The following is a 20,633-nucleotide window of genomic DNA, read 5'->3' as shown; positions in this document are numbered from 1 at the left end:
TCCAGTCCATCAGTGAACATCTGGAGAAGACAAAACCTGAAACACATCCAGCATTAAGATGATTTTAACTCAAATAATCCATAATAACACTTCCTCCAGTGAGAAAGTGTTCTGGTCTGAATCAGGAGAGAAATCTGCACAGATCAAGCAGCGTTTAAACAGCTCTAAACAAATCTGTGAGAGACAACAGCAGATGCACTTTTTCACTGGATGAATTGTTATTATGGATTATCGACTCATATTTTAGCCACAAGCAACAGTTTAAAGTTACAAATATCTCAATGCTAAATTTCTCCAAATCTGTTCAAATGTAGAAACAAACTCATCTATATCTAGAAATGCCTGGAGATGAGCACTGTCTGAGGAATTTTTTGTTTTTACGTTTCCAGAGGCAGCTTGCTGAACTTCTACAATATTTGCAATATAATAAAGTTTGAACAGGTTATTTTGAGCCTCTGCTTCATACTAATAGTGTGTGTAGACTATCAGGTAACTCTACTGTAGTAAAGCTGATGGTGTGGTGGTAGGGTCTGAACAATAAGAAGAGTCTGCCAGCAGGAGGCACTATTCTGCACTGTCTGGACAACATCGCCACCTTCATGGAGACGCTTCCCATGGACTCACCCAGCAACCTGTGGACAACCACCTGTAACCAGTTCCACACATTTCTAACCAAACTACCTGCTGTTCTACCACTCAAGGTACCAGTTCAGTCTTTCTGTGATCTGGGACGCCAGATCAGTCAGTGTTCTCCTGTTAAGAGTTCCTCCTGTTTCTTCCCTTTTCTCAAGTGTCCACTGGACTCAAGCCTGAGAATAATCATTTGTTTGCTGAAGATTCCTGTAACAAATGCAACAAGAGTAAGTGCATACATTTCTTTGGCTCTCCTGGTCATTTAGTTTCCCTTCAGATGATATGAAAATATCATATGATATGAATAATGAGAGTATGAGAAGTTCAGTGCTCGTCTGGTGTCTGTCTGACAGAGTCTGCTGGAGCCCTTCTCCAAACTCCTGAGCTTCGTTCTCCAGTACGGTGTGTTCAGTCTCTCGTATCTCGTAGAGCTCTGCGGTTTATGCTACAAAACCTTCAGCAAGGTGAACAGCTCTTCACATCAGTGTCTATTCCATCAGAGAGAATCTGAACACCTAATGGGTTTCTGCCCTTTGCTTTTGGCTGCCAAGATTTTACAGTCTGTTTTGTTTTTTTAAATCTCATTTATTAATGCAGTTTTTCTCCAGTGTTAAATTAATATTCACTTAATATTATATGATGATGATCTTTTCATAATAGGAGGAAAGAGTATAAAAGCTTTTTTTTAGAGTAAATAAAAATAAACATTAATCTTCCCTGTTTCTCTTAAGAAATAATTTCTGCATGTTGTGAAGCAATGCTTTGTTTAAAAAAAAAAGAAGATATAACTTTGTTTTTATGTTTAATAAGTAATAATGTGTTTTGTAGAGCAGAGGTTCCCAGACTAAAACATTCTGGCAAAACCTAAAAGAAAAACATTGTTTCCTTTAAGTTTTTTAGTTTTCCATGTAATATGACTACTTTAAATAGGCTTTCATTCAGACCATTCAGACGTTTGTTTCAACGATTTATTAAAAGTAGCTCATGAGAATTTGTTCATGAAATAGATTACACATTTTTTGTTTTTGTGAGGAAACTGCTGTGTGTCATCAGATAAATGTAAATAGAAGATGCTGCTTTCTGGGGTTTTGCTGTTGATAGATTATATAGCTGTCAGAGAGAAGCAGTGGTCTGCTGTCAAACCAGAGATGGCAGCAGTCAGAAGAGTGTCGAGATCTTTTAGCTAATTGCACGTTTTTGAAAATGACTTTCTGTAAGCCGTTTTCTTCCTCTTCCCTGCAGGAGCGGGACAAGTTCTACATGTCTCGTGTGGTTGTTCTGGAGTTGCTTCAGGCTCTGAAGTTCAAGTCATCGATTCCTGATACGAACCTGCTGCTGCTGGTGCAGGTAGTGTTTCTGGGGATCTGTGTCTCACAGTAAGGGAAGGTGGAGCAAAACACATGTGGATGCATGACTAGTTTTCTATTGCTAGTACTACACTAATATGTCAAACAGATTCTGTGACTGGTCACATTTAAAGGGATAGTTCACCCAAAAATGACAATTATGTAATTAATAACTCACCCTCATGTTGTTCCAAACCCGTGAGACCTCCGTTCATCTTCTGAACACAGTTTAAGATATTTTAGATTTAGTCCGAGAGCTCTCAGTCCCTCCATTGTAGCTGTGTGTACGGTCTACTGTCCATGTCCAGAAAGGTAAGAAAAACATCATCAAAGTAGTCCATGTGACATCAGAGGGTCAGTTAGAATATTTTGAAGCATCGAAAATACATTTTGGTCTAAAAATAGCAAAAACTACGACTTTATTATGGTCAAAATATTCTAACTGACCCTCTGATGTCACATGGACTACTTTGATGATGTTTTTCTTACCTTTCTGGACATGGACAGTAGACACACAGCTTCAATGGAGGGACTGAGAGCTCTCGGACTACATCTAAAATATCTTAAACTGTGTTCAGAAGATAAACGGAGGTCTCACGGGATTGAAACAACATCAGGGTAAGTTATTAATGACATAATTTTCATTTTTGGCTGAGTTAACCTTTAATGTAAAAACAATGAAAGACTGGTATTGAAGGATGATGAATTAGACTGCTCGGGATCAGTCTGAGAGCGTGATATCGTCTCGTCTGTCTCCTCAGTTTGTGTGCACAGACATCGGGACCAGGCTGGCCGAGTCCACCATCCTCCAGAAGCACATGATCTGTGCTCTGCCCGGGGTGAGCCTCGTCTGCTGCTGTACTGATGTGTTTGCTCGTTAGTGCTGACTGTAGACGTCACAGGTGTTCTGTCCCCTCAGTGTACCACAGCAGCGATGGAGTGCTTGCGCCAGTATCTGAGCGAGCTGCTGGACTTCATCGCAGACATGCACACACTGACCAAACTAAAGGTACTCGTCACACCTGCAGTGGGAACTATCATGTTTCATGTGTTTTTGTCACGTACCATCACTGTTGGGAACGTTACTTTAAAAAAGTAATTAGTTATAGTTACTCACTACTTGTTCCAAAAAGTAACTGAGTTAGTAACTGAATTACTCTATAATAAAAGTAACTCGTTACCAGGGAAAGTAACTATTTGCGTTACTGTAAGTTGCTATATGTCAAAGAATATGTATTTTTTGAGCAGTTTTCACAAGTCAGTTAAAATGAGTAGAACAGACAGGTGTTCGCACATAACTTTCGATATTTATTGCACATCAACAGACCGCAAGAGTTTTATCCTGCACTTCATCTATTATCTTTGTAAGAAAGGTGTTTTTGGCCACTAGCTTTGTAGATGCGTGGGTCGTTGTGAGATGCTTCGCTAAATTAGAGTTGAATTAAAGTCTTCGCTCCTGGACATAATGTACACATTACATGCACGTTCTTGTCTTTGACCACAATGCATTTGAAGTAGTGCTTATATCTCCACCTTCAAAATGCCAACTTTTCATTGGATTGTTCCTGACTCGCCATCTCTGCTGCTGCTGCGAATCTTTGTGTAGCTGTTGCGTGTGTGTGTGTGTGTGTGTGTGTGTGTGTGTGTGTGTGTGTATTTGTGTGTTGCCGCTTACGCGTGTGCTGGCATGTGTGTAAAAACACTGGCTCTGATTGGCTACCATGAAACACATGACTCTGCCTTAGCCAATCATAATCGCTTATCTCGTTATTAACCCACCTCCTCACTCGCGGTGTGAGCCAAGGGTGCGTTCGGATTATACCGTTTATTAAATCAATGCAAAGTAACGCACCACATTTAACGTCCAGTAATGTTAACGATGTTGTAACGATGGGAAAAGTAATTAATTAGATTACCCCGTTACTGAAAAAATAACATTGTTACCTAACACCGTTATTTTAAACGGCGTTATTCCAAACACTGTGTATCATGATGGAAACTTCAGCACACATCTCTCTCATCTGCTGGAAGATCCTTTCGATGGTGGAGCGTGGCGCTAGCATCAATAAAACCATGGATTTGATTCTCAGGGAACATGTGAACTTAATCAGTCTTTTCCTTAAAGGTGCCATAGAATGCATTGATACAATTTTTTTTAATTGTTCTCTGATGTCCCCAGATTGTGTATGCAAAGTTGATCTCAGAAAACCCCACAAATAATTTTGTATAGCTAGTTGAAATTGCCACTTTTAGGGTATGTGCCAAAACACTGTTTAAGTGTACAGTATGTCCCCTTTAAATGAAAATGAGCTGGTGCTCTCGCCTCCCTTCAGTGGGTTTTGCCATGGAATTGGGCTGCTTTAACACTGTTGCGCAGGTTGCTTTTCATGTCAGTGAGAGTGTTTTTTTTGGAAAACCTGGCAACCCTGGCTGGCGAGCAGTTCGGTGTTATGGTGACCATGTTACTGACCTCATTCATTGCTTCCAAACGCAGTTTTAACTACCATACTCCTATTCACGATCATTCTGGTAGCACTTGAAGGCAGCATTAGTGAAAACAAGCAGAGACAATGGTAGCTTTAGCAAAATTAGCCTTACAGAGAGCCAATAATCTCATTTGGAAAACAAAATATGATGCCTGATGCTTAGTTTGTCTGGAGTCTGGACGTTTGTGCACAAAGCTTTCTCATGTGAAGATTGTGAAATAAGAAAAGGAGCAAACCTTCTCTGTCTTCATGAACTGAATCAGGATGTCATTCAATGTGAATGTGTGTGATGTCTGCTGTAGAAAATAATCGAGCTTGAGAGAGAAGCAGACCGTTCTACCAGCTGGTTACACACAGTGTATTTCCCTTGAGGACTTGACATATTTGGATTGGGTCAGTTCTTCAGAAGATCACTGATTGCACAGACAGAATGTTATGTTTTCGACTGTAATGAACCCTTCCGCATCTCAAGTGATTATGTAAATTAGGCTTTTGACTGGAAATCAACTTAAAAAATCAGCTGGTGAGAAGCCTTAAGTCTCTTGGTATAAAAGTGTGTAAATGAGTGTAAAATGCTGAATGTGTGTGTGTGTGTGTGTGTGACTCAGAGCCACATGAAGGCGTGCTGTCAGCCGCTGCATGAGGACACGTTCGGAGGGAATCTGAAGGTCGGTCTGTCTCAGATAGCAGCGATGGAGATCAGCAAAGGCAACCATAGAGACAACAAAGCGGTTATTCGCTACCTGCCTTGGCTTTACCATCCGCCTTCTGCTATGCAACAAGGGTAAAATCCACCGTCATCACGTGTGTGTGTGTCGTCAGCGCCCAGCATCAGCTTGAGATTTTACATTGTTCATGTGTTTCCTCAGACCCAAAGAGTTCATCGAGTGCGTCTCACACATTCGCCAGCTGTCTTGGCTGCTGCTAGGGTCTCTTACCCACAGTGCTTTGCATCAGGGCTCCTCGTGCTGTATGCCTATTCCACTGGACGCCGGGTCTCATATTGCAGACCATCTGATTGTCATCCTGATAGGATTCCCGGAGCAGTCCAAGGTATGATAATGCAGCAGTTCTGCTTGGAGGAGATTGGGAGATGTGACTCTAATGATGCTCCTCTCTGTGTGTCTGCAGACTTCAGTGCTGCACATGTGTTCGCTGTTCCATGCCTTCATGTTCGCCCAGCTGTGGACCATCTACTGCGAGCAAGCCGCGGCCAACCCGACCAATCAGAACCAGAATGAGTTCTCCTCGTGCGCTATCCTCACGGGCCTGGAGTTTTGGAGCCGAGTGACTCCCAGCATCCTTCAGCTCATGGCCCACAACAAAGTGGTAAACCTGTCATTCATTTAGACTCTGTATGATTCGGTTTCTCTCTCAGTGCATCATTTCGTAGCATTTCTTTAGTGGAAGCTGTTTTTGACATTTGAACATGTCCGAGGTATTTCTTTAGGCTTTCGTTTTAGCTCTAAACAACTTACAATTGTTTTGATCTGATATAAACTGATTTCAGATACAAAACTGATTGTTCTAGACTGAGAAATTAATCAATATGAACAAGCAAAGATGCTCAATCTTTAACGATTTTAACTAATGGGAAAGCTTTGTGCAAAGCTAGAACAACCTCTGAAAGTAGTCGGATGAACTAATTTCTTCGCATTTCAGATGGTAGAGATGGTCTGCTTGCACGTCATCAGTCTAATGGAGGCCTTGCAAGAGTGTAACTCAACCATCTTTGTAAAAGTAAGATGGATTTCTTGCTACGAATGCTTAAAATAAACTGTAGTGCTTGGCATTTCTACATCATGCAGTCTGATGTGTTTATTATATTTAATGTCCTCTTCATTCTCTTCAGCTTATTCCCATGTGGCTGCCCATGATTCAGTCAAACTTAAATGTAAGTTTTCATCATATCCATTACACAATTCACCCTTGCTATCAACACTCTTGCTTTCTTTCTAGAGTAAACTCTCAAAATCTTCCTGTTAGATGATAAATGGTCTTTGTGTGTCAATAGCATCTGTCCGCGGGTCTCCAACTGCGTCTACAAGCCATTCAGAACCGGGTGAACCACCAGTGTCTCCAGAATCCTGGATCCGGATCGTTTCCTCTCACTCTGCGAAAGTGGCTTCAGTGCACTCAGTTTAAAATGGCCCAAGTGGAAATCCAGTCATCTGAGGCAGCGTCCCAGTTTTACCCCATGTGATCTTTGAAGCAGCAAGCGGTGTGTGATGATTAATCATATGAGCTTCAGCAGCAGCAGATGTAGTTGCTCAAGGTTCAGTGTTCTTCCTACTGTCTGTTATTATCAAATACATTACAGAAATTGTGTATAGAGAAAAATGTTAGCCTGTTTCAACCAGGGAAAAGTTTTTTGCATTATCAATAGTATGCATATGTCAAACCAAAATAAACAATTCAAGAGTTAAAAAAAAAAACTGCTTACATTTTTTCCTCAGATTCAGAAAGAGTTTTAGTGCTCTGTAATGCCGGAGCGAGGGCTACAGTTCAAAGAGGGCCAGCCAAGAGAGCATTACAATAGTCCAGTCTGGAGAGAACAAGAGCTTGGACAAGAAGTTGGGTGCCTTGCTCTGACAGGAAGGGTCTAATCTTCCTAATGTCAAGTCAAGTCAAGTCACCTTTATTTATATAGCGCTTTAAACAAAATACATTGCGTCAAAGCAACTGAACAACATTCATTAGGAAAACAGTGTCAATAATGCAAAATGACAGTTAAAGGCAGTTCATCATTGAATTCAGTGATGTCATCTCAGTTCAGTTAAATAGTGTCTGTGCATTTATTTGCAATCAAGTCAACGATATCGCTGTAGATGAAGTGTCCCCAACTAAGCAAGCCAGAGGCGACAGCGGCAAGGAACCGAAACTCCATCGGTGACAGAATGGAGAAAAAAACCTTGGGAGAAACCAGGCTCAGTTGGGGGGCCAGTTCTCCTCTGACCAGACGAAACCAGTAGTTCAATTCCAGGCTGCAGCAAAGTCAGATTGTGCAGAAGAATCATCTGTTTCCTGTGGTCTTGTCCTGGTGCTCCTCTGAGACAAGGTCTTTACAGGGGATCTGTATCTGGGGCTCTAGTTGTCCTGGTCTCCGCTGTCTTTCAGGGATGTAGAGGTCCTTTCTAGGTGCTGATCCAGCATCTGGTCTGGATACGTACTGGATCCGGGTGACTGCAGTGACCCTCTGATCTGGACACAGACTGGATCTGGTGGCCACGGTGACCTCGGAACAAGAGAGAAACAGACTAATATTAGCGTAGATGCCATTCTTCTAATGATGTAGCAAGTACATCGGGTGTTATGTGAAGTGTTTCCGGTTCCGGTTTACCTAATTAATGCAGCCTAAAAATCCTTTAACGGATTTGGATAATAAAAGCATATTAGTATGTTATGTGTATGCCAGGTTAAAGAGATGGGTCTTTAATCTAGATTTAAACTACAAGAGTGTGTCTGCCTCCCGAACAATGTTAGGTAGGTTATTCCAGAGTTTGGGCGCCAAATAGGAAAAGGATCTGCCGCCCGCAGTTGATTTTGATATTGTAGGTATTATCAAATTGCCTGAGTTTTGAGAACATAGCGGACGTAGAGGATTATAATGTAAAAGGAGCTCACTCAAATACTGAGGTGCTAAACCATTCAGGGCTTTATAAGTAATAAGCAATATTTTAAAATCTATACAATGTTTGATAGTGTTCTAGGTTATTACAAGCAGAGTTTTTAGGTCCTATAATTAACACCTCAGTTTTTTCAGAATTTAGCAGCAAGAAATTACTCGTCATGCAGTTTTTTATATCCACTATGCATTCCATTAGTTTTTCAAATTGGTGTGTTTCACTGGGCCGCGAAGAAATATAGAGCTGAGTATCATCAGCATAACAGTGAAAGCTAACACCATGTTTCCTGATGATATCTCCCAAGGGTAACATATAGAGCGTGAAGAGTAGCGGCCCTAGTACTGAGCCTTGAGGTACTCCATACTGCACTTGTGATCGATATGATACATCTTCATTCACTGCAATGAATTGATGGCGGTCATATAAGTACAATTTAAACCATGCTAATGCACTTCCATTAATGCCAACAAAGTGTTCAAGTCTATGCAAAAGAATGTTGTGGTCAATAGTGGTAAACGGAGCACTAAGATCCAATAAAACTAATAGAGAGATCAGATGATAAGAGCAGATCATTTGTAACTCTAAGGAGAGCAGTCTCAGTACTATGATATGGTCTAAATCCTGACTGGAAATCCTCACATATACCATTTTTCTCTAAGAAGGAATATAATTGTGGGGTTTACTACCTTTTCTAGTATCTTGGACAGAAAAGGGAGATTCGAGATTGGTCTATAATTAACTAGTTCTTTGGGGTCAAGTTGTGATTTTTTGATTAGAGGCTTAATAGCAGCCAGTTTGAAGGTTTTAATTTTAATTTAGACTTTAATTCAATCCAGGCAGAGGAGATCAAACATGTTTGATATTTTCAGCCGATTTTGAACCACACATTATTTTTATTTGTCTTGCATCTGCAACAAGGCACACACTTCTGCATGCGCTTGTTGTGTTAGGAATTACTTTAAAGGTGACCTATTATGCCCCTTTTTACGAGATCTAAAAATAAAATCTCTGATGTCCCCAGAGTGTGTATATGAAATTTTTTTCTACCACATTCCTATTAACAATCATTCTGGTTGCACGTGAAGGCATCGTTAGTGACAACTGGCAGAGACAATGGTAGCTTTAGCAACATTAGCCTTTCAGAGAGCCAAAAAGCTCTTTTAGAAAACAAAATATGATGCATGATGCTTGCTTTGTCTGGAGTCTGGACATTTGTGCATAAAGCGTTGGTATTGATCAGTCTTTCGGAAGCAAACTTTGCACAACATAAGCTCTAAACTGAACCTTGTTTGGGAGGCAGTCTAACGTAAAATTTCCTTAGAAAATGAAATTTAACCACCATGTCCTCAACGATCTATTGAGACTCCCGAAACACAACACTTGTAATGTCTCTTGACATTGACATTGTATCTCCAGCAGCTACAGCTAGAAAACAGTAATGGTGGACTGCTGCTTTTCACTCTGGGCGGGGTCTACGCTAATAGGGCAGGGATAGTCACAAATGGACGGGACTTTCCCGAGTATTACATCATAATAGGGAGAATTTTTGGAGACTGTATATGATTTATTGGCATTGTAAAAAAATAAGTGGGTGTGATTTTAACCATTATAGGCTGGTTGTTTTCACAAACTGCGGCCACACAACTGTGTTCAAACACCTCATAAATGTGATTTTTGCATTCTATGGCACCTATAAGTCTGGTAGCGTGTGATCCTCAGTCATTTACTGTATGCCCAGTTCTTCCCTTGTGAGTGTTTAAGTCATCAGTAAGTGTATAATGACTAGTGTTTTAAAATATGTCCAGATTTTTATCCAAGATTATTTGTTTTTACTCCGTTCCCCTTTAGTCAAAGAGATCTGAGTTTGTTCTTGTAAAGTGTTTTCCCGAGTGTGCACACTCTCTCAAATACTGATTAAATATTTTGGCAGCAGAGTGTGGTCTGTCTGATTATTTTACCAGCTTCAACAGTATAGGATATATAAATAACATAGTTTTACAGACAGGGTTTATAAGCCAGGATTATGCCATAGTTCAATTAGGATATTAAAGTAATTTTTCATAAATGTGCCTTAGAAAACATGTGGTGAGCATCTTGAGACAAAACTAAGGAACTGATACATATTAAGATCAGTCAGTGCAAGTTTCTTTCTGTTGACAGCTCAGATTGACACTTGAAGTCTGGGACTAGGCTTAAGCCAGGGGGTAAATGTTAACCATATTGCAGCTCAAATCACAACATAACAAAATAATACCTAAACGGATTTGTTAACTTATTTTAGTTTTTACAGAATGTGGAAAGTCTGGATTTTGTCTTTTATACAATGCCAACTAAAAGTGTATTAGTCCCAAACCAAAATTATGCATTATTATATCCTAAAATGAATTAGTTTTTAGTAATTAACCCTTTAAAAATAAAAGAAAATATAAAATAGAAACTCGCCCTGTACCATTTAATAACCCAGCTAAATTTAGATGCCTCACTGTATAAATGCCTTGTCTGGAGCAGGAGCTAGAATGAACAAACTGAGACCTGTAGAAGAGAGTTTTGCATCTGTCCCCAGTCCCAAGCCATCAGATGTTGATGACTACAGCTGTACATCTAAAAACATTACCTCTGTCAGAACACAGTGGGAAGACCACATCTTCGAGAAGCATTGTTATATTAACAGACATCGCAGTGTAACTTATGTCAACCAGTCAACGCAGTGCGATACATTCAAGGCTCCTACTCTGATGAATGACTAGGACTCAAATCTGTACTCCAGGCTCCCTCTCCACACATTTCATACCCTTGTAGCTGTTCTGCGTCCCCATGAAAATCTGGCTTACCAGTCTGAAATTGAACAGCAAATCTTGCTCACACTAATGAAGCTGAACTTGAACCTACTGATAGAAGATCTAGCCATTCGATTCCATATATCAGTGAGTCAAGTGAGCAGGATAATTTCTGACATCACGGCTGCAGTCTTGAAGGATCTGATACCATGGGCCCTATAACACACCCGGTGCAATGCAACGCAAGGTGCAGCCCAAGTGTGTTCGCTAGTTTCAGTCCGGCACCGTTCGCATTTTCCCCTCCAGCACCACGTCGTTGAATTAGCAAATGCATTTGCACTAATTTGTGCGCCCATGGGTGCTGGTCTAAAAAAGAGGCGTGTTCAGGTGCATTGCTATTTTAAGGAGGTGAAAATAGACTGCGCCATAGACCAACTCAAACCTGGTCTAAAGTCTGGCACAATGTTATTTCTTTCTTATTTAAAGAGCGTGCTAGTATAGGTGGGTCCACAACGAGCATACACGCTGCTTATTAAACACAGGGATGCACAGCAGCACACAAACATGCCAAATATTAAGAATTAAAGGCTTGCAATAACCGGTGGTGCAGGTGAAGTTACATAGACAGTCACAGATTCCTTCTCTAGGGGAGAGACAACTGGTGAAGTGGGCATCTTAGGGTGTGGTTCCACTAGGTTACATACTTCTGGGACCACTGGATATTGGACCACCTGACTAGGGTCCACCTGGATAACAGGACTAGGGACATTCTGAATCTGGTCTTCCAAGACCACTGGAGGTAGGGCACCGGACTTGAGAAATCCTGGACCTCTGGACTTGGGGTCTCATGGCTTAGGCCCTCCTGGACCAGTGGACTAGCGACCTCCTGGGAGGGAGTGTCGAACTGCACAACACAGGCCCTCATTTGATTCGGCTTCTGGGGGCACAGCAGTGTGTTATCGGCTGCCTCTGAATTGACTGCATTTAACTTAACCACCTTAATCTTGGTTGCTGACTTGGCCACCTCTGGGATGAAGGGCCCCTTCTTTAATAGCTTTGAATTAGCAGGATCTGACTTGATTGGCTCTGGAATGTCTGGGGGGGACTTAATTGGCTCTGGGATGACTGGAGCAGACTTGACTGACTCGGAGACAGATGCAGCATTCTGGACTGCGCCCTTCCTTCTTGCCCTATACTTCCTTGGAGTCAGAAGATGATCTGGGACTTGACTCAGCGAGGGTAAGAGAGCAGGTTAGTCTCTGCAATCTGGCTCTGGAATGACTGGAGAAGACTGGACAGACTTGGGGATTGGTTCCAGACTGTATACCTCTGGACCCACTGAATACAGGACCAACTGAGTCTGGTCCTCCTGGACCAATGTGTTAGAACTCTCCTGACACTGGTCCTCCTGGACCACTGGAGGAGGGACCATCAGAATCATGTCCTTTGGAACCATTGGACTCTGGGGCACCTGACTAGGACCCTCCCGGGTCAATGGACGGGCAAACTCTGGACTCAGGCCCTCTTGGCGCAGTGTGCTTGGGACCTCTGAAAGAAGAGCGTTTGGCTGCACAATGGGTGCCCTCCTCTTCTTACATCTTTGAGGGCTCAAATGTGCATGACTTTCAGCTTCTGGGGTGACTTCAACACTTTGAATCAACTCTGGACTGACTGGCGTGGGCACAGCCGGCTCTGGCGTGGCAAGGGCAGATCTAACTAGCTCTGCTACTGATGCAGCGTTCTGGGCAGCTTTCTTCCTCATCAGTCTACGCTTCAATGTAGGAGATGGAATAGGGTCTTGAATTTGACTCGGTATAGGAGGGAAGGTGGCATGGTCCCTGCAGGCTGACTCCGGGGGATGTAAGAATGGTGCAAATATTTAGAAAATGTCCAATAATCAATGCCTCTTAGTTGCTCCATCTCCCATTGTGGTAGGGGATCATCCAAGCAGAGATTAAAAGCCTCCTTTAGAGTGGAGTCCGGATACTCCAAGCCCCTTGCCATGGTCCAGAAAAACTGGGCAAATGAAACAACCTCCCGCCCCTTCTGGCGGAGCGATGCCACTGCCTGTTGGAGTGCCAGTCTCCCCTTAGCGGTACTGGGAGGAACAATACGGATGCTCATTGCTGGGTCCTGTGTTGACTGGTTCGTTCTGACAGGGATCTGCAAGAAATGGGACCCAAATGCAGAATGAGCAGACAAGGGTATTTTATTAAAACGTAGACTGGAACAGCTGGGGGAATTTGCAGTGAAACTGTTCAAACAGATGGGCAGGGCAGACAATACGGGCAGGAGGGATGACCACAGAGACGGTCCAAGATGACCACGGGCTCGAGCACAGAGGAGGCAGCTCCAGAGGAAGGGCCAGGCAGACACAGGAAACCTAGCTTCAAGTGAAACTCAAATGTCACCAGTCTAGTCGCCAGGTAGAGACTCACGAGACTTGACACGTGAGAGAGGTGAGCTGCTTCCAGGCAGTGGGGTTCAGTGGCCAGGAAATCTGAGTGGGGGCAAGACAGGACAATAAACAAAAACAAGACTAGACTCAAAACGACACACAGACAATAGAAAACAAAGAGTGAACAAAAGACAGAACCATGTGCTTAGACACAAAACAAACAAAGAAACATGGAACAGAGACAAGATGGACAGGACTGTCAGGGCAGGATCCTGACATGCAATGCATAAGAATTTTTTGTAGGCTAATTAAATATATATATATATATATATATATATATATATATATATATATATATATATATATATAAATGCCTACATGTCATAATGGATGGTCATCTCATGTATCAGAATAAAGCTATTTGCTCACACACGAGCAGCTCCGTTTCATCTCTGAGACACGTTCTGTCTTTGCGCTTGCCAAATTCTGCCGTGTAAATAGCAAATCCATCATGGCACGAGCACCTGCTCTTAAAGGGAATGGGAGATGAGACTGATTGGTTTATTGGTACACCTTTAGCTGAACTAGCAGTGATCCTCCAGTGATGAAGTCTCATGTGGCTGCTGGACTTCTAAGCTGTTGGTGTCATCTGCTTGCACTGATACATTGGCATTGTAGCATTTTTCCAAAAGACTGTTTTTTAATTCAAAAAGTGGTTTTGTTTCTGAAGAACTGGCTCTCTCCCTGAAGTCTTGATGTGTGTCATAGCTTGGTGTAGATGGTAGTCTTTCTCCCTCCCTTGTTGAAGTGGCACCATATACATCCTCAGCTTTGTGACGTCTAAATGTCATCCGACTAATTCTTTTCTGTTCAAGATTTCTTCTGGTTCCTTCACTCCATCTACTCTACTCATCAGTGCTAGATAGCCCTGTCATAACCCTGGCCACTGCATTTTGCACCTTTCAAAAATCAGAGCATATTGTTTACTGTATTATTAAACAGTATCACCATTAGCACTCTTTTTTTTAGAGCTAAACAATTTTGTTGAAATGTATAATTGTTTAATTATTGCTGTAAAAATCCGTCTTTACATTGAATCCTGCAGTCAGTGCTTGAAGTTCCTGCCATATTATTACCCCCCTAGTATAGGTTTGTGTTCAGCCACACTAGAAGTGTTGCTGTATTTATAAATACCCACCCAACACAACACAACACAGCAGCATGGCTTCAAGGAGCATCCAGGTGTTTCCACTACTATAACCCATGCCATGTGATTTGGATTATTTATATCCTGACTCGGTTCTACCTCCGCTTTCAGTAAAGTCTAATTCATTAGAAGAATGGCATCTACGCTAATATTTGTCTGTTTCTCTCTTGTTCCGAGGTCACCGTGGCCACCAGATCCAGTCTGTGTCCAGATCAGAGGGTCACTGCAGTCACCCGGATCCAGTACGTATCCAGACCAGATGGTGGATCAGCACCTAGAAAGGACCTCTACATCCCTGAAAGACAGCGGAGACCAGGACAACTAGAGCCCCAGATACAGATCCCCTGTAAAGACCTTGTCTCAGAGGAGCACCAGGACAAGACCACAGGAAACAGATGATTCTTCTGCACAATCTGACTTTGCTGCAGTCTGGAATTGAACTACTGGTTTCGTCTGGTCAGAGGAGAACTGGCCCCCCAACTGAGCCTGGTTTCTCCCAAGGTTTTTTTCTCCATTCTGTCACCGATGGAGTTTCGGTTCCTTGCCGCTGTCGCCTCTGGCTTGCTTAGTTGGGGACACTTCATCTACAGCGATATCGTTGACTTGATTGCAAATAAATGCACAGACACTATTTAACTGAACAGAGATGACATAACTGAATCCAATGATGAACTGCCTTTAACTATCATTTTTGCATTATTGACACTGTTTTCCTAATGAATGTTGTTCAGTTGCTTTGATGCAATGTATTTTGTTTAAAGCGCTATATAAATAAAGGTGACATTAATGTGAACGGCTGATGTTTGTCAAAGAATTCGTCCAATTTTGTTACTGTGTAGATAGATAACTGTCCACACCCTCAGACAAAACAAGATAATTTAATACTTCGCAACCCGAACATGACCACCGCAACCTCATTCACCACATGTAAAATGGTTTGTTATGGATAATTTGACTTTAATATCTAGAGATTATGAAGATATTTTGTATATGCAGCTTGTGTTTATGATTGTCTTTAGATCCCCATTAATTATTAACCTTGTTTATAATTATTAATATCATGATGTGTAGTTTTAATTTTGTGACGAATGTCAAACTTTAACTGAAATTCTTTAATTTGTCATTTATTAATTTTTTTATTGTTATATAATGAGTATGTTGATTGATAACTAGGAGAGCGCAAAGCAGTTACCTACACAATGTGTGATTTGTTAATAAAATCTGTCATATTATGTTTGAAAGTTTTATTTTCTGTAATTATTAATAAGCATGAAATGGAAATATAAAACTGATAATGCATCACAATTTTTCTTTTTTCAGCAGCTGTTCAACATTTGTATCCTTATAAAAATGGTTATATTTGTTATAATTTCTTAAATTATGGTTAAGCCTGAAATAATTTAGAATTGTAGTAATTTATCCATATTATAATGTATTTGCATATTATTATAAAAACTGTATATTTAAGAAGTTCACACTTTTAGTTGCTTATTCGTGCCTATTATTACTAACATATGTCTGTTTATTAGTAATTAAAGCATTTATTCTGCATGACCATCTACTTCCCTAATCCTGCCAAATACATAAACTTAACAACTACCTTACTTACAATTAATAAACATCATATTAGGATGAAAAGTCATAGTTAATGGTTTGATAATAGCAAGATTTTGACCAAGATTGCATATGCATAACATAAGACTGGCCCCTCTGTATTAACCGTGGCCCTCTAGAATCGCCCTGGCGTACATGCAAAGCATAATGGGTAATATCGTGATCCATGATAAAGGTCCATAAAGTGGGGCAGTTTCAACTTTGCAAGGACAGTCTGGTGCTTCTGACTCAGTCTGTAAGCTAATTTTTTATATTGAAAGAATTTGCCACTGATGATTCAAACGTGAGTAACGCTTGTTTTTTGTTGTTTCTCTGATCACAAATGCAGACATGGTTTTATGCTTACGCAGCATGATACCAGACACAACGTGTAAAAACAGTATAAGTCATTATAATCTATAATTATATTATGAATATATTAATGGGTTTTAATGTTTTTGTCTCGCTCCAGGACACAGACATCACAGTATGGTGAGGGGCCTAACATTTCCGTCACACACATGAGGTATTCAGCCAATCACAACGCACTATATAGCTGGCCAATCAGAGCACACTTTGCTTTTCAGACGTAAAAATATACATGTTTCAGAGAGATGGGGCATAGAGGAGAAACAACAATGCACAGTATGTGGAAAATAATGTGTTTTTGAACCTTAAACCACATAAACACATTTCATTACACCAAACACACAAAATAATGTTCGTTTTAGCAACATGATATGACCCCTTTAAAGCTTCCTCCAGTGAGAAAGTGTTCTGGTCTGAATCAGGAGAGAAATCTGCACAGATCAAGCAGCGTTTAAACAGCTCTAAACTAATCTGTCTGGATTTTGATGTGAGAGACGACAGCAGATGCACTTTTTTACTGCAGGAAGCGTCATTATGGATTATGGACTTGTATTTGGCCAGAAGCAATGGTTTTAAGTATAAACATCTTACTGTAAAGAGCAAAGGATATAATACACAAACACGTTTAGCCATGGGTTTGATTAAAGTTTGTATTTTCAAAGGCAAACACATCTGCGCCTGGCAAAAGCCCTCATTCTCTGTCAAATCAGAGCTCTGAGCTCATCAAAGAGAGACTGTCCTGCTGTGTGTGTGTGTGTGTGTGTGATCCACTCCCACTGCTCAGAAGCAGCATCTGGTAGAGACCTGCTGCCATATTTGTTTGAGCTTGGAGCCCTTTCAAATATCTAACTCATTAAATGTTGCTTATACAGTGGAGATCATAATCAGAGAACAATCTATAAATACTTGATTTTATCTGAAATATTATCCATCTTCATCTCTCAAAATTGGAAGGAATATTAGCTGTGGGTATACCACTGTTATACTGTTTGACAAAATAACCAAGACATTTAGACAGAAGCCTTTATTTTGTGGAAAACACAGTGATCAGAATTAGAGAACAGTAAACGCTGTAGTAAAAGAAGATTAGAACCGAATTTTGGAGAGTTACAGCTGTCAGAAAGGAGTAGGAAGTGTAGAAGCCGCTGCTTTGAGTGACTTCAGCACATCTGCAGGACTTCACTAGTTTCTTGATCCACTCTTCTGCCACAGTTCGGTGACTGCAGTGGGTCGCAGGGAAGGAACTGCATGTTTCTGAAGGAGGTTGTGATGAATATTTGCATTCACCTGCATGTATCTGTATAAGAGACCCACACATCCCCAAACCATCACACTTCCTCTTCCAGCTTTAACTGACTTCTTTACGCACTTGGGCTTCAGTCTTTCCTCAGTTTGACGCTGATATAAATACATATAAATAGGTGATTGTCTTCGGAAAACTGTTTAAGTTATACTGGTTGTGTCAGGGATCTGCAAGAAATAGGACCCAAATGCAGAATGAGCTGACAAGGGTATTTTATTAAAACGTAGACTGGAACAGCTGGGGGAATTTGCAGTGAAACTGTTCAAACAGATGGGCAGGGCAGACAATACGGGCAGGAGGGATGACCACAGAGACGGTCCAAGATGACCACGGGCTCGAGCACAGAGGAGGCAGCTCCAGAGGAAGGGCCAGGCAGACACAGGAAACCTAGCTTCAAGTGAAACTCAAATGTCACCAGTCTAGTCGCCAGGTAGAGACTCACGAGACTTGACACGTGAGAGAGGTGAGCTGCTTCCAGGCAGTGGGGTTCAGTGGCCAGGAAATCTGAGTGGGGGCAAGACAGGACAATAAACAAAAACAAGACTAGACTCAAAACGACACAGACAATAGAAAACAAAGAGTGAACAAAAGGCAAAATAACCAAAACGATCCAAAGAAATAAATCAGTTTAAAAACAAAAAGCCAGGATCCAAAAAGGAACTGCACTCTCAAACTGAGTAAATGAAACCCTAAATCAAAAGAAAAAAACAAAAACTAGATTAGGATGTGCACAATCAAAAAACAAGAACTAGATAGAACTAAAAGGCCAAAAAGGAACCGAGAATATAGAATAACTAGACAAGAGATCAAAAACAACTTGAGCAAGATCAAAAGGATAAATTCTGGCCCAAGAAACAGGTAAACACCAAAAACGAACCAGCAGAGACACAAGGAAAGAGAACCCAATATATAGAACAGTACACATGAGGATCAGGTGAAAACAATCAAGCAGACAAGGGCTAAACAAGGGGGCGTGACCAGGGGTAACAAGAAGGTGGGACAAGGGGAGCACGTGGCAGACACGAACAAAGACAGAACCATGTGCTTAGACACAAAACAAACAAAGAAACATGGACCAGAGACAAGATGGACAGGACTGTCAGGGCAGGATCCTGACAGGTTGAAAGTCTCTTCACATCCCGAAAGCAATCAAGTTAAGTGGTCTAAATATATTTATCTGTATTTATATATTCTGTGGAAGGTGTAGGACCAAGAAATGTACATCCAATCAAAACGCTCGGTCTGAGTGTTTTAAATGGCTTTGCTCCTGTCAACGTGTGTATCTGCATACCTCTGTGCACACTGTTCACACAGACAGAATACATCATTAGTGCGTTCACACACGCTGTGCAGACAGAGCTAGAATGGCAGACAAACATCAACAACCCGGTCTTCCTTCCTGGTATTGTAGTGCTTTTAAAGTTTTCTCGCTGGTTAATGACACATGATGTAGCTCAGCGGTTCCCAATTCTAGTGCTTGCGCACATATTTTACATGTCTCGCTTAGTTAACACACCCGACTCGAGCTACGTGAATGAACTGTGCTCCGATCGATATGATCCCTACACAGTGTTCACTGCTCCCTACTCCCTGAGCAGGGGTTTACTGCTCCAGTAAAGCACCAGTGTGCTTCCCTCATTTGCGTCACTTGCAGCGCTTGTATAGGATCCTCCAACTAGAATGTCCATTAAACTGTTTGAATGCTCAGAAGTTGACAAAAGGTTAAATGATGTCTAGGAGTTTGTCCCTAATGAAGCTGATCGCAAAAAAAAATTACTTGAAACGGGACAAAGAAACTAAATTTTCATCTTGTTTCAAGGTTAAGATCTCCCACAAATAGCACTGATGCCACACTAAGGACCCTACACTGGTCTCCAGCTCCCGACTGCACCTTGAGATCCTGTCCATGAATACCACAAACCAAATCAGAGACAAGGGACTGCTTTAAAAGAGTGCAACACACACTGGGAAAAAGCGTGACTTACTACAGAGAATGTAGATACATCTCTCCCGCTGGATGTATAGGGATCGGATGGCACACAAAAGCAGCCACACAAGACCCCCTGAGGAACATGGGCATAAGTCCACAAAACACGTGTAGACTGGACAGGCAAACTCCCATGCCGCCTCCAAGATCCTTGCTAGAGTAAAGAGCTGGTCTGCTGTTCCACGGCCGGGACAGAATCGGCATGTTTCTCCTCCAGCTGAGGTTCAAGATTGAGTTGATTCTCCTTTCCTCCCAGTCATCAGGCAATGTCCCTGAATCCCACGCAATACTAAACAGGTGTGTCAGCTGAGACAGGCTGCCCACATCCAGCGAATCTCGTCCATTACTAGCACCTCACCACTTCAAATCATTTGACAAGGAACTGGGCAAAGACTCCCCAGAATCCTCCACCTCTGCCTCTTCTTGTGAGGGAACATCCTCAGGGTTCAGAAGATCCTCAAAATGTTCCCTCCGCCTCCTGGCTATATCACCAGTCGAGGCCTTACAGGAGTCTTCTCCCATAAGTTTCTCACATCACAATCCACCTCAGGCTCTGACCAAAAGTCCTTCCATGCTTCTGCCGCGGCTGCAGTGCTTCTGGATTGCTGAAATCTGCCAACAAAATTTAGGACCAACGGGTTTCCCTTTTATTCAAAATCCACCCCAAATTGAAAAAAAAAATAATTATATATATATATATATATATAATCAAATGCAAATATTATTAAATGGACATTAAATAAACAAAAAAATTACACATTGTATCTATATATTTTTTATATTTAAAAGTGAATTTACAATTAAAGGCTTAGTTGGCCACATGCCATCAAATTATTTTTAAACACAATTTTCACAACATTGGAACCCAAAACCATTAAATGTAATTCCACATGCAACTGTGTCTCTAT

The 20,633-nt window shown here is 41.4% G+C and overlaps 1 protein-coding gene across 2 annotated transcripts in view; it reads left to right on the top strand.

Moving 5' to 3' along the window:
* Window positions 1–6,900, top strand: part of LOC132111861 (protein unc-79 homolog) — a 47,245-nt gene extending 40,345 nt beyond the window's left edge. For both annotated transcript variants that reach the window (XM_059519500.1, XM_059519499.1), the window contains exons 40-51: window positions 528–701; window positions 792–860; window positions 987–1,097; window positions 1,876–1,980; window positions 2,741–2,818; window positions 2,899–2,988; window positions 5,074–5,249; window positions 5,335–5,518; window positions 5,597–5,794; window positions 6,128–6,205; window positions 6,318–6,359; window positions 6,480–6,900. In XM_059519500.1, the coding sequence (XP_059375483.1) occupies window positions 528–701; window positions 792–860; window positions 987–1,097; window positions 1,876–1,980; window positions 2,741–2,818; window positions 2,899–2,988; window positions 5,074–5,249; window positions 5,335–5,518; window positions 5,597–5,794; window positions 6,128–6,205; window positions 6,318–6,359; window positions 6,480–6,668 (1,494 nt within the window). In that variant the 3' untranslated portion in view covers window positions 6,669–6,900. The remainder of the gene's footprint in view (window positions 1–527; window positions 702–791; window positions 861–986; window positions 1,098–1,875; window positions 1,981–2,740; window positions 2,819–2,898; window positions 2,989–5,073; window positions 5,250–5,334; window positions 5,519–5,596; window positions 5,795–6,127; window positions 6,206–6,317; window positions 6,360–6,479) is intronic.
* The last annotated feature ends 13,733 nt before the right edge of the window (window positions 6,901–20,633 follow it).

Source organism: Carassius carassius, chromosome 31 (genome assembly GCF_963082965.1).
Source record: "Carassius carassius chromosome 31, fCarCar2.1, whole genome shotgun sequence".
Taxonomy (NCBI): domain Eukaryota; kingdom Metazoa; phylum Chordata; class Actinopteri; order Cypriniformes; family Cyprinidae; genus Carassius; species Carassius carassius.
The sequence above is the reverse complement of the archived record's forward strand: the minus strand, read 5'-3'. Positions and strand labels throughout refer to the sequence as shown.